This window comes from Sinohyriopsis cumingii, chromosome 8 (assembly GCF_028554795.1).
Source record: "Sinohyriopsis cumingii isolate HCF-2022 chromosome 8, ASM2855479v2, whole genome shotgun sequence".
NCBI classification, from domain to species: Eukaryota; Metazoa; Mollusca; class Bivalvia; order Unionida; family Unionidae; genus Sinohyriopsis; species Sinohyriopsis cumingii.
Genome location: NC_142968.1, coordinates 122,290,709 through 122,304,733, shown reverse-complemented (window position 1 = coordinate 122,304,733; position 14,025 = coordinate 122,290,709). Strand labels below are relative to the sequence as shown.

Genomic DNA, 14,025 nt, shown 5'->3' with positions numbered 1-14,025 from the left:
TCAGCTGATTCTCCACTGAGCACACTAGCTGTGATATTGTATTTATTTTTGAAGCTCTCCAGCCATCTGTTTGAAGCAGCAAAGTCATCATAATTCAGTTCTGCTGAGACAATAATTGCCTTTTCCTGAATCAGCTTTCCACTTACTGGTATGTTTTTACTCCTTGCAACACAAAACCACTCCCATACTCACTTGTTTAGATCCCCATACAGTGTCCATCATGCCTTGACATATTTCCTCTGTGCTTGTGCACCTTTCTGCCATTCATTTCTAATGGACTTCTTGTCTTTGATAACACTTTGAACTTGCATTTTGCTGACATTTAAGCTGGCTGCTATTTTGCGAGCGGTCTCCCCTTTTTCACTTCTTTCAGTTACATTAATTCTTTCTTCCAGTGTTAGAATTTTTCTTTTTTTCATCGGAGGTTCTGCCATTGTTATTAGTGTTGATGTAATAACGACTAGATCTATTTTGGTTTGATCAGGTTTTGGGGAAATGTGGAATAAATATGTAGACATAATTCACCAGCATTATAGCTCGATAAACAAATGTTGCGACCATCTGCACCCAGGTAAACAGATGGTGGCTTGGTGAAACACTGTAACAAAAGAAATTTTAAAACAAATATGAATCCGGAAAGGTTCGTCACCTACTAGTATTAAAAACAAAAAGCTCATTCACCCCCAGGCATTATGGATTAACTGGAAAGACAAATGATGTACTCAACCCTACACTGAAGCCCTTTCACAAGATTTCTCACTGGGACATTAGGACTACCAGTGTTGTGTGGGTTTTCACAAATGATTAAAAAAAATACAAACCTCTAAATTGACTATGTATGTCCATGATTACTCCCTTTGATGAAAAATTGGTTAATTTTTCACATGACTTTGGCACTACATTGGTGGTTAGTGACATGTACTTTACCCTGGTTTACAAATGACACCATATGCTGGACTTTGTAAAAAAATGCAGTATTAGAATAATCTTCAGTATTTATGTGGATGTTGTTACAAAGGATTAAAAAATGGTTAGTGGTGTTTATCTTGCTATATGGTTGTTCAGCTGTGGATTAACTGGAAAGCTGTTCACTTTTTTTGCACACTACATGTATCCTACATTCTCTTGTTTACAGAGGATTAATTCAAGGTCAGTTGTGTTGATCTGTTTTTTGCAATGCGGTCATTTATAGCAGTGCCGAAATGCATCTTTTGCCAAAATATTGTGGTCACTAGTCATATTCTGCAGGTGGTCGCTCATGACAGACTGTTTATATGATAATATTGATCCGTGCATTACAATTTTGGTGAGAAATGACAGGTGATCGTTCATAGCAGAGGTCGTTCATAACAGTTTTTACCATATGTGCATGTCAGGTGCATGATATAGAAAACTAATTTAGTATTGCTGTCTAATTTCTGATGAGTCATGGTACATACAGTTAAATTTCTTTATTTTCTTGTCATTGTAGTCTTTCACAACTATATAGATGACACTTTATTGATTTTACCTGTATAGATGTCATTGGGCCTTTCCTACAGGTAACATTGTCTCATAATGGATATTGTAGTGCCTACATCGTAAGTATCAATAATTATGTTCCAGTTCCTTTTTTATGTGCACGTTTTGTGTGTAATGTAGAAAACATGTTTTATTTTACAGTATAGCTTCCACCATTATTGGATAAGCACAGGTAAGTCTACTATGCATGGATTACCCAGTAGTGTCCAGGTCATACTTGTAATTCTATAAGTGATGCTTGAGTGATTTTACCTGTATAGGCAGTCAGTTGGCCTTTCTATGGGTATGTTTTCATTAGAATTAATTACTTGGCTTCCACTTCTTACACAAAGTTACTATAAGTGACACTTCAGTGATTTTACCTTTATAGGCTGTCAGAATTTACATTTTTACTAGTTGCTTGTTATTAGAATTGATTATTTAGTGTCCACTTTGTAAATATTAGCAGTGTTCTAATTCTCTACCTGTATGGACATCATGCACCCCTTTACAGGTATTTATTGTAGTGGGTAGCTCTGCATGGACATTCATAAGTTCATAAAGCAGGACTCTCATTATACTATGTTTATATATTGTCTTCTCTATTTTGTCTTGCAAATTTAGACCATGAGCAAGACTGGCCACATGGATCATATCCCATACTCTGTCTCTAAAACTGAATGTCATGCCAGCCATGATGACCATGATTCCTCATGACTGAACTTGGCCATATAATTCTGATGGCAGTGGGCCACAACCACAATCGATGAATCAGTATTAGCCACCAGAAAATGAAGTTGTCCATTTCCATGACTAACACAGTGCTGCTATGCATTTCCTGCATATGATGCCCAGTTTAGTACTGCAATACCAATGTACCCACCTCAGAAACCAGTTAAACAGCAGACTAACCCACATAGCGCTGCTAAGCACTTCCTCCGGATGATGCACAGTTTAAACAGGCACTCTCATGGATCAGACTAGCCCACATAGTACAGCCAGGCACTTCCAGTTGATGACATCCTGTTTATATAGGCACTCTCATGGATCAGTCTAGCCAACATAGTACAGCCAGGCACTTCCAGTTGATGACATCCTGTTTATATAGGCACTCTCATGGATCAGTCTAGCCCACATAGTACAGCCAGGCACTTCCAGTTGATGACATCCTGTTTATATAGGCACTCTCATGGATCAGTCTAGCCCACAGTACAGCCAGGCACTTCCAGTTGATGACATCCTGTTTATATAGGCACTCTCATGGATCAGTCTAGCCCACATAGTACAGCCAGGCACTTCCAGTTGATGACATCCTGTTTATATAGGCACTCTCATGGATCAGTCTAGCCCACATAGTACAGCCAGGCACTTCCAGTTGATGACATCCTGTTTATATAGGCACTCTCATGGATCAGTCTAGCCCACATAGTACAACCAGGCACTTCCAGTTGATGACATCCTGTTTATATAGGCACTCTCATGGATTAGTCTAGCCCACATAGTACAGCCAGGCACTTCCAGTTGATGACATCCTGTTTATATACTAGGCACTCTCATGTATCAATCTGGCCTGCATATTACCTCATGTCACTCCTGACATATGATGCCCATATTGGTCCCTCAGTTCCTAAGAAATGTTTCATTACTTGCCCTCAAACAAATGCCACCCAAAGAGAGCCTCAACTTAACAGCACCTTGTAAGGAAGGGGATTTATTCCTAACATAGGGTGCCACCATCCTCGATGTTCTTCTCCAACTACATTGCAGGTAGCACAAGACAGCTTCATTATCTTAATCCAAAACCAATGAAAACTGACCCACAATTTCCCTCTTTGTTATTAGATCTTACTATGTTGAGAGAAATTCCACATTGCAGGCCTTAACTGAAGAAGTTTTCCACTCACTCCCATTTGAGTTCTCTCCTCTTTCCTCTATATCACCTGCCAGACCTATAGCTCAGACATCATGTGAAGAATCTACTGTCATTTGCTTCCACAATCTGAAAGTTACTGACATTTTAAGACTGTATACATCGTCAAGCGTCAATGGACCTTTTCTCTCTCAAAATACCTTCTTTCAATTTTCCATTTGGATACCTATGAGTTGAATCATAACATCATGACTGTAGGATCAGTGTTGCATCTAATATTGATGGTAATCTTCAACAGGTGGAACACAACTTACCTTCTTCCACCCCAAATCTCTCCAGAAATATGTGGGAGCATGTTTATAGAATGGCCCACTTTGTAATGTAGAGGCCCAACATACTGTGGCCATAACTGAAGATACAACAGGTGGAATGAGATACAATGCTCTCTGTTCATAACTTTCTTAAAGACCATCATTGACTAAGTTATGTTTGCAACCTTTATCATCTAGGATCTTTAGTGATCAGGTTGATGGAATTTGCAACAAGCCATCAAGGTAATATTCCTTACATACCTCAATCTCAGCTGCAGCAGAGGGATTTGCAAGGTAGCCAACAAAAGGTTGCAGGATGTCCCCAGAGCACATGCAACTAGGAAGCAGTCTTACCAAATTTGCAACTGTTGGCATGTCGTTCAACCCAGTGTTTCAGCAGTATTATGAAGTTAAATGTAGAAAAGGCAGTAAACAAACCAAATTAAAATACAGTCAGTTTAAAAGCAGATTGCACTTTTAGTTTTCTTTTCTTGTCACAAAATATTGAAGAAACATATTTACTAGAAAAAAATATGGTTTCTTCTTCAAATACATTACCCAGTCATAGTACCTTCAAAGAATAGGTAGGAGGTGGAGTGCATTACATCCCTTTACCCCTCAGAGGCCATCTTCATTCCACTAAGTTATGTGAGAGAGCTTCTAGATAACCCGACTGGAAAATAGACTCCATATGATAGGGAGTACCTTCGAAAGGGAAACATTTTCCTTCCCACAAATAAGCAGAATTTATGAAACTGTCTGTATGAAGCTGTGGAAAGGTAATCTTTTGCAGCATGAATAGAACCTCTTCCAGATTGAATTGAACCTTTTGGGATGAAAGATCTCTGCTAAAATCTTGAGAAATTTACTCAGATCTCCATCCCACAACAGGGATAATTAAGTTAGAGAACAGTTTCTCTGATATGCAGTGTTGTTGCCACTGTTCTAACTTTGGTCTTCCAGAAAGACCATTTTATAGCTTGCACTGGGTCCTGTCGATGACCTTGAGATGAAATCATTAGATTGTGGGATAAATCTTAATTAGATGGTCATTACTGCTCCAAATAGTTCATATGGGGATTTGTCATTTGTGTACAACTTTGTACTCCTTTGGACATTTAAAATGGTGGCCAGGTACTAAACTGGGTCAAGAAAACAGCACGTTAAGTCTAATCATCACAGTTTAAGGTAATACAAATTAGTTTACCATCATGAATAGCCTTTATTGTGACATCACAGCACATGACATTCATCTTAATTGTACTGGATCACACCCTTAGGTAGATCTCCTCTAGAAATGTTGACATACTTTAGCATTGGTTGTGCCATCGGTACTTAATGGGGTATGTAAATGATGACCTTCAATAGGAATATGGGATGTATGGGGATCTAAATACAGTGGATAATTGCTATTTAAAGGTATGTTTAATCAGATTCTAAAAGAATGACATTCATTACTGAAATAATCGCTGTTGAATGCCCACATATATGAATTTTACTATAATCATTCCCTGAATAACTTTTTCAAAATTTTGTCTTCAAAATTAATCACACATGTAAACTATGCCAACTTCCAAAATAATCATGTTTTGCATTTTATATATGGTGTAAAATCTGACTTCAAAGACACATTGTCGCTTGTCATGAACTTACCAATGATCTTTAATAAAGATGTCTTAAACATTTCCATCCAAGGTGTGAATAAAGAAGTCAGGTCTTGTAAACTCTTTGTAGTTGTCCATGAATGTGATCCAGATCTGGGTCTGTATTATGTTTAGTTGGACATAAATACAGAGCCTGATCTGGGTCTATGTGGTTTTATAGTTGGGGATGAATACAGAGCCAGATCTGGGTCAGTGCCGTGTTTCATTGGGCATGAATACAGAGGCAGCTGGATATTTGTGGTTTGTTGTTACTCATGAATACAGACCCAGCTGGGTCTTTGTGTTTTGTAGTTAGGCATGAATACCGAGACATCTTGGTCTATGTGGTTTGTATTTGGACATGAATACAGAGACATCTTGGTCTATGTGGTTTGTATTTGGACATGAATACAGAGACATATTGGTCTATGTGGTTTGTATTTGGACATGAATACAGAGACATCTTGGTCTATGTGGTTTGTATTTGGACATGAATACAGAGACATCTTGGTCTATGTGGTTTGTATTTGGACATGAATACAGAGACATATCCGTCTATGTGGTTTGTATTTGGACATGAATACAGAGACATATTCGTCTATGTAGTTTGTAGTTAGGCATTAATATTGAGCCAGATGTGGTCTGTAATGTTTGTAGTTAGGCATCAATACAGAGAAAGATCTGGGTCTGTATTGTTTATAGCTGGGCATGAATACAGGGCCATATCTGGGTCTGCACTGTTTATAGCTGGACATGAATACAGGGTGAGATGTGGGTCTGTATTGTTTGTAGCTGGGCATGAATACAGGACTGGATCTGGGTCTGTACTGTTTATAGCTGGGCATGAATACAGGGCCAGATCTGGGTCTGTATTGTTTATAGCTGGGCATGAATACAGGGCCATATCTGGGTCTGTACTGTTTATAGCTGGGCATGAATACAGGGCCATATCTGGGTCTGTACTGTTTATAGCTGGACATGAATACAGGGTGAGATGTGGGTCTGTATTGTTTATAGCTGGGCATGAATACAGGACTGGATCTGGGTCTGTACTGTTTATAGGTGGGCATGAATACAGGGCCATATCTGGGTCTGTACTGTTTATAGTTGGGCATGAATACAGGGCCAGATCTGGGTCTGTACTGTTTATAGCTGGGCATGAATACAGGGCCATATCTGGGTCTGTACTGTTTATAGCTGGGCATGAATACAGGGCCAGATCTGGGTCTGTATTGTTTATAGCTGGGCATGAATACAGAGCCAGATCTGGGTCTGTACTGTTTATAGCTTGGCGTGAATACAGAGCCAGATCTGGGTCTATATTTTATGTTGGTGGGCATGAAAACAAAGATAGCTGGCCCTGTTCTGTTATTATATTGGATTCCTATATGAATACATTATCTGTTGCATATATCAATCTGCTTTAACAGGCTCTAAAGCAGATGGACAGGGTAGAAATGCCCTTCAACAGTTTCTGATGAAGAAGTCCATACAGTATCTCTTGAAGGAAAACACTTGTCAGGAGCTAATCCAAATATCAGCATGGGTATGTAGCATCTCCGACATTGTTACATAATTTATATGTATTGCATATGTCACATTGTCAGTATATCTGTGTTTGCTTTAGAAAACATGGAGAGCTTTTTCCAGAGGCTAAATGCTGTAAATATACTTATGTTTACAATGATGTAAATATATTTACATTTACATGCTGTAGATATATTTACATGCTGTATATATGTTTGGAATTTGCAAAAAGATGTAATTCCTAAAAATGAAATTAGCATTGTTTTGTTTCTTTAAGAACAGAAATGCATTGTAGTAGCAGGTATTTTATATTTATATTTAATTGTCCCACAAAATAGTTTACATGTAGCATCTGTGAGATATTACCCAAGAATATACAGGCAAAGAGTGTATGGGGTTACAGATGGTCTTAACATTCAGTGCATCTGCTGAACTGGTACATAATACATTTATTACGTCATAAACCTAACTCTTTTGGTCAAAATTCATCATTAGTTTGCATTGCAGATCTCGTTGCTGTCATTGATAGTTATGCAGTTGATTGTTAATAGGTACCTCACTTAAGTATGCAAAAGATTTTGCCAAATGACTGATGAACCAGCATTCTTTTATTAAAATCAAGCTTTCTTTGGGTGGGGGGAGGGATTATTTCCATGGGGTAATATAAACCATACAGAAAACCATTTCTGTAGATAATAAAATCATTGCATATTGTAAGATTTTAGATTAGATGTCTGCATTTTAGCTTTTGAAAGGAGAGGTTTTCTGCCATTTTGTTTTTCCCAATCATGCTTCGCCAATTGTCATGAGATTTACCTACACTCTTCATTGTTGATCTAGTTATGACTTTGTTGAAGTTCTTGAATTCCAATCAGATAATTACTAACAGAACTACCGGGTTTTATTTACATGGGGATATTTAAGCAAGTGTCAAGTTACAAAATGCACATAAATCTTTTAATAGTTTTGTGCTTTGTTATGTATATTTAATTTTCATTCTTTCTTAATTGTTTCATTCATTATATGCTATGGGTTATGTAAAATTGTATTTTGTAGCTGACCTTGTTCAAAATCAAGTTCATTGTCTTCCTGACCAGAATGATTGATACTTTCTTATTCTGTAAACAACTCAATTAATCATCAAATATTTTTTTATTTCATTGTAAATGTAGGGTAAATATTAGGATTATTATCTTAGTCTGAGTCAAGAACATTATGTTTATCATGTTCTTTAGTATAATTTTAGTAAAGGACCTTCTAATTCTAACTTAGATTGTTCTAGAAATTAACTTTCGGCTCTCATCTAGATACTTCTTTTGCGTCTGTTTTTATATATAATCTTATTTATTGGAAAAATTATTTATTCCTGCAATAACATCCAGGCAGAAATAAATTATTGTTGTGTTCAATATTTTGATTTGGGTGAAATTATTTAATTCAAATTATTCTTCTGTTCTTGGAAAGAGACATTAACTTGTGATTCAACAAAACACTGTTGGCACATAATAACAGTTCAGACCATTGGTACATTAGTACATTAGAGACTACTGGCCATTACAGACACATCAACACCTTCAGCATTGAACATTTTTTGGAATACCAAGTAACAAAAGATTATTCAGAACTTTATTCATTAGGACTTGTGTTAGTAAGTCTAGGATTATTTGGGATTTAATTCACAATACCATAAGTTCTTTTTACATTTTCACTTTGTATTTTAGGGAAATTAAATTTTGAATTTTCTAAAGCTTGCTGCTTCTCTCTTCTATCACTGATTTTAAGACCATAGAGCTGTAATAGCTTTTAAATATCCATTTTCCAGAAGTATTTACTCCAATATTTCAAAGCAGTTATTCTTACAATCATCCATATCTTGTTTGTTTTATTTTTTGCAGGTGCTCGGTGAATTTGCTTCTTCTTTGAAGAATATGCCAGCAGACAGGTTGACTCAATTAATCATCAAGCACCTATCTGACCCTGATATTGATGTCCAGGTGAAAAGTTGGCTCATCACAGCTTTTACCAAACTTTATGAGGCCAAAGTTCTGAGCAAAGACATAACTTTATCAAAAACACAGGAGGTTATTCAGTGTAATAGTTCTTCTATCATCAGGCAGGTATGTTTTTAGAAAGACACTTGCAATATAATGTGTTGATTTTTACAGTTTGATAAATGATAGACTCAGTTTAGTCATTACTCTAATATGATTGCCTGTTTATGCTTATAACTTTTATCTGAAAATAAAAACTGTAATGCTCTTAATGAGAAATACAATGCCATATGTAATAAGTAGTCAGTTGGAAAAATCCTTGACATTAGATGGGACAGATAGTATTTCCCATGTCCATCTGTTTGTCTGTCCATCCATTCATCTCATACATCCATCTGTCACACCTTGGTCAAGGTTTGTGTTTTGGCTATTTCATGTTCTATGTTATGGCATCTGTGTTGCATGCAAACATTTCAGGTTATAATAGGGGTTTAAACATTAACTAACTTTTAGTGTTTATTTGTTGGCATTTATTAGCAAATGAAGGAGGTTATTCATTGCTAATAAGGCCATGTAATGTTTTGAATTGCTTACTTATTATGTTTTGAATTGCTTACTTACAATGTTTTGAATTGCTTACTTATCATTATGTTTGAATTGCATACTTATAATGTTTTGAATTGCTTACTTATAAAGTTTTGAATTGCTTACAAAGTATTTTGTTTGAATTGCTTACTTATTATGGTTTGAATTGTTTGCTCATTATATTTGAATTGCTTGCTTATAATGTTTTGAATTGCTTATTTATCATTATGTTTGAATTGCTTACTTATCATTATGTTCATTTCTTTACAGAGGCTTACACTTCTTCATCAGTTGGCAAAACATGGCGTATATGCTGAAGTGCCTGTACATAGATCTAATGAGAGTGATATGGCAAATCAGGTTAGTTGGATCCTTTTGGAAATCCATGTATGTGTACCTCAGATTGAGCCTTATGCTAACTTTGACAGTTCATCTCATCATCATGATTTGAATTGGATCAGCTATGGACCTCAGCTTGTCAGTGATTTTTCATTTTTTCGTATAATCCACTTTGCAAGGACCCTGTAGTGAGATGTGAAACCTTGATGTATTAGTAACTGGATTTCTTTACATACTTGTTTCGAGTTTTATTTACAAATTCTCAAATTGCAAAATCAAGCTTTGTCTTACTTTCTGTTTGGTAAGATTTTGGAGGCTTATTTTCAATACCATCTAATTTTCAGGAGCATGATATAATTTAGTGATGTTTAGTAGTCAGGAATTTCAAGTTGCCTCCCTTTCCTAATTTAGCTAAAGCAGCATGTTTGTAACACTATAAAGAGTACTTAGACTTAAATGACACACATTGGGTATGGTACCTTTGGTATAATGTTATATGGGATTAGACTGTAAATGACACACATTGGGTACGATTTCTTAGGTATACTGTTGCATGGGATTAGACTGTAAATGACACACATTGATATATTAGGAATAATGTTGTATGGGATTAGACTGTAAATGACACAATGGGTATGATATCTTAGGTATACTGTTGCATGGGATTAGACTGTAAATGACACACATTGGGTACAATGTCTTAGGTATACTGTTGAATGGGATTAGACTGTAAATAACACACATTGGTTGCAATATCTTTGGTATACTGTTGAATGGGTTTGGACTGTAAATGACACAATGGGTATGATATCTTAGATATAATGTTGTATGGGATTAGAGTGTAAATGACACACATTGGGTACAGTATCTCAGGTATACTGTTGCATGGGATTAGACTGTAAATGACACACATTGGGTACAGTATCTTTGGTATACTGTTGCATGGGATTAGACTGTAAATGACACACATTGGGTATGATAACTTAGATATAGTGTTGCATGGGATTAGACTTTAAATAACACACATTGGGTACAATATCTTTGGTATACTGTTGAATGGGATTAGACTGTAAATGACATAATGGGTATGATATCTTAGATATAATGTTGTATGGGATTAGACTGTAAATGACACACATTGGGTACAATATCTTAGGTATACTGTTGCATGGGATTAGACTGTAAATGACACACATTGGGTACAGTATCTTTGGTATACTGTTGCATGGGATTAGACTGTAAATGGCACACATTGGGTACAGTATCTTAGGTATACTGTTGAATGGGATTAGACTGTAAATGGCACACATTGGGTACAGTATCTTAGGTATACTGTTGAATGGGATTAGACTGTAAATGACACACAATGGGTATGATAACTTAGATATAGTGTTGCATGGGATTAGACTGTAAATGACACACATTGGGTACAATATCTTAGGTATACTGTTGAATGGGATTAGACTGTAAATGGCACACATTGGGTACAGTATCTTAGGTATACTGTTGAATGGGATTAGACTGTAAATGACACACATTGGGTATGATAACTTAGATATAGTGTTGCATGGGATTAGACTGTAAATAACACACATTGGGTACAATATCTTTGGTATACTGTTGTATGGGATTAGACTGTAAATGACACACATTGGGTACAATATCTTAGGTATACTGTTGCATGGGATTAGACTGTAAACGACACACATTGGGTATGATAACTTAGATATAGTGTTGCATGGGATTAGACTGTAAATGACACACATTGGGTATGATAACTTAGATATAGTGTTGCATGGGATTAGACTGTAAATGACACACATTGGGTACAATGTCTTAGGTATACTGTTGAATGGGATTAGACTGTAAATAACACACATTGGTTGCAATATCTTTGGTATACTGTTGAATGGGTTTGGACTGTAAATGACACAATGGGTATGATATCTTAGATATAATGTTGTATGGGATTAGAGTGTAAATGACACACATTGGGTACAGTATCTCAGGTATACTGTTGCATGGGATTAGACTGTAAATGACACACATTGGGTACAGTATCTTTGGTATACTGTTGCATGGGATTAGACTGTAAATGACACACATTGGGTATGATAACTTAGATATAGTGTTGCATGGGATTAGACTTTAAATAACACACATTGGGTACAATATCTTTGGTATACTGTTGAATGGGATTAGACTGTAAATGACATAATGGGTATGATATCTTAGATATAATGTTGTATGGGATTAGACTGTAAATGACACACATTGGGTACAATATCTTAGGTATACTGTTGCATGGGATTAGACTGTAAATGACACACATTGGGTACAGTATCTTTGGTATACTGTTGCATGGGATTAGACTGTAAATGGCACACATTGGGTACAGTATCTTAGGTATACTGTTGAATGGGATTAGACTGTAAATGGCACACATTGGGTACAGTATCTTAGGTATACTGTTGAATGGGATTAGACTGTAAATGACACACAATGGGTATGATAACTTAGATATAGTGTTGCATGGGATTAGACTGTAAATGACACACATTGGGTACAATATCTTAGGTATACTGTTGAATGGGATTAGACTGTAAATGGCACACATTGGGTACAGTATCTTAGGTATACTGTTGAATGGGATTAGACTGTAAATGACACACATTGGGTATGATAACTTAGATATAGTGTTGCATGGGATTAGACTGTAAATAACACACATTGGGTACAATATCTTTGGTATACTGTTGTATGGGATTAGACTGTAAATGACACACATTGGGTACAATATCTTAGGTATACTGTTGCATGGGATTAGACTGTAAACGACACACATTGGGTATGATAACTTAGATATAGTGTTGCATGGGATTAGACTGTAAATGACACACATTGGGTATGATAACTTAGATATAGTGTTGCATGGGATTAGACTGTAAATGACACACATTAGGTACAATATCTCATGTATACTGTTGAATGGGATTAGTCTAAATGACACACATTGGGTACAATATCTCAGATATACTGTTGAATAGGATTAGACTAAATGACACACATTGGGTACAGTATCTTTGGTATACTGTTGCATGGGATCAGACTGTAAATGACACACATTGGGTACAGTATCTTTGGTATACTGTTGAATAGGATGATTACTGTTGTATGGGATGATTACTCTTGAATTGGATGATTACTGTTGAATGAGATGATTACTATATAAACAAGAAGATACAGAATTAGAGTAAAAATTTGAAGAAACTGCATTTTAAAAATGTGAAAGTGAACCAAGTATATAAGTACAAAGTACTTTTGAAAAATAATCTGTTCAAGTTAATTTGAACTATATATGTTTATTTGCACACAAAAAACAGATTTCTTCAAAATTTTTAATTAATTCCCTTATTTCTTGTTTACATCACTTGCAACATGATGATCAGACTGTCTTACTCAGTGTATTTACAATTGAATCATCACTTGCAACATGATAGTCAGGCTGTCTTACCCATTGTGTTTAAAATTGAATCATCATTTGCAACATGATGATCAGGCTGTCTTACTCATGGTGTTTACAATTGAATCATCACTTGCAACATGATGATCAGGCTGTCTTACTCATGGTGTTTACAATTGAATCATCACTTGCAACATGATGATCAGGCTGTCTTATTCATGGTGTTTACAATTGAATCATCATTTGCAACATGATGATCAGGCTGTCTTACTCATGGTGTTTACAATTGAATCATCACTTGCAATATGATGATCAGGCTGTCTTACTCAATGTGTTTACAATTGAATCATCACTTGCAACATGATGATCAGGCTGTCTTACTCAATGTGTTTACAATTGAATCATCATTTGCAATATGATGATCAGGCTGTCTTACTCAATGTGTTTACAATTGAATCATCACTTGCAACATGATGATCAGGCTGTCTTACTCAATGTGTTTATAATTGAATCATCACTTGCAACATGATGATCAGGCTGGCTTACTCAATGTGTTTACAATTGAATCATCACTTGCAGCATGATGATCTTTGTCACATCTTTTTTTTGTATTTTTTAAAAATTGTTTCACTGTTAATTTCTAATAATTTATAAGACATTTGTTACAAATGAAAATAAAGTTTAACAAATCAAAAATCTAATTTAGCTTATATAGCTTAATATAATATGAATAATTTGGTCCATTACTGTAACATGGTTGATGATATAAATCTGTTATTGATCATACCTCCATAGA

The 14,025-nt window shown here is 35.8% G+C and overlaps 1 protein-coding gene across 1 annotated transcript in view; it reads left to right on the top strand.

The window, feature by feature from the left end:
• Positions 1-14,025, top strand: part of LOC149794546 (uncharacterized) — a 90,433-nt gene that overhangs the window by 55,958 nt on the left and 20,450 nt on the right. The window contains exons 13-15 of the mRNA XM_089968810.1: positions 6,755-6,870; positions 8,747-8,968; positions 9,698-9,787. Of these exons, the coding sequence (XP_089824936.1) occupies positions 6,755-6,870; positions 8,747-8,968; positions 9,698-9,787 (428 nt within the window). The remainder of the gene's footprint in view (positions 1-6,754; positions 6,871-8,746; positions 8,969-9,697; positions 9,788-14,025) is intronic.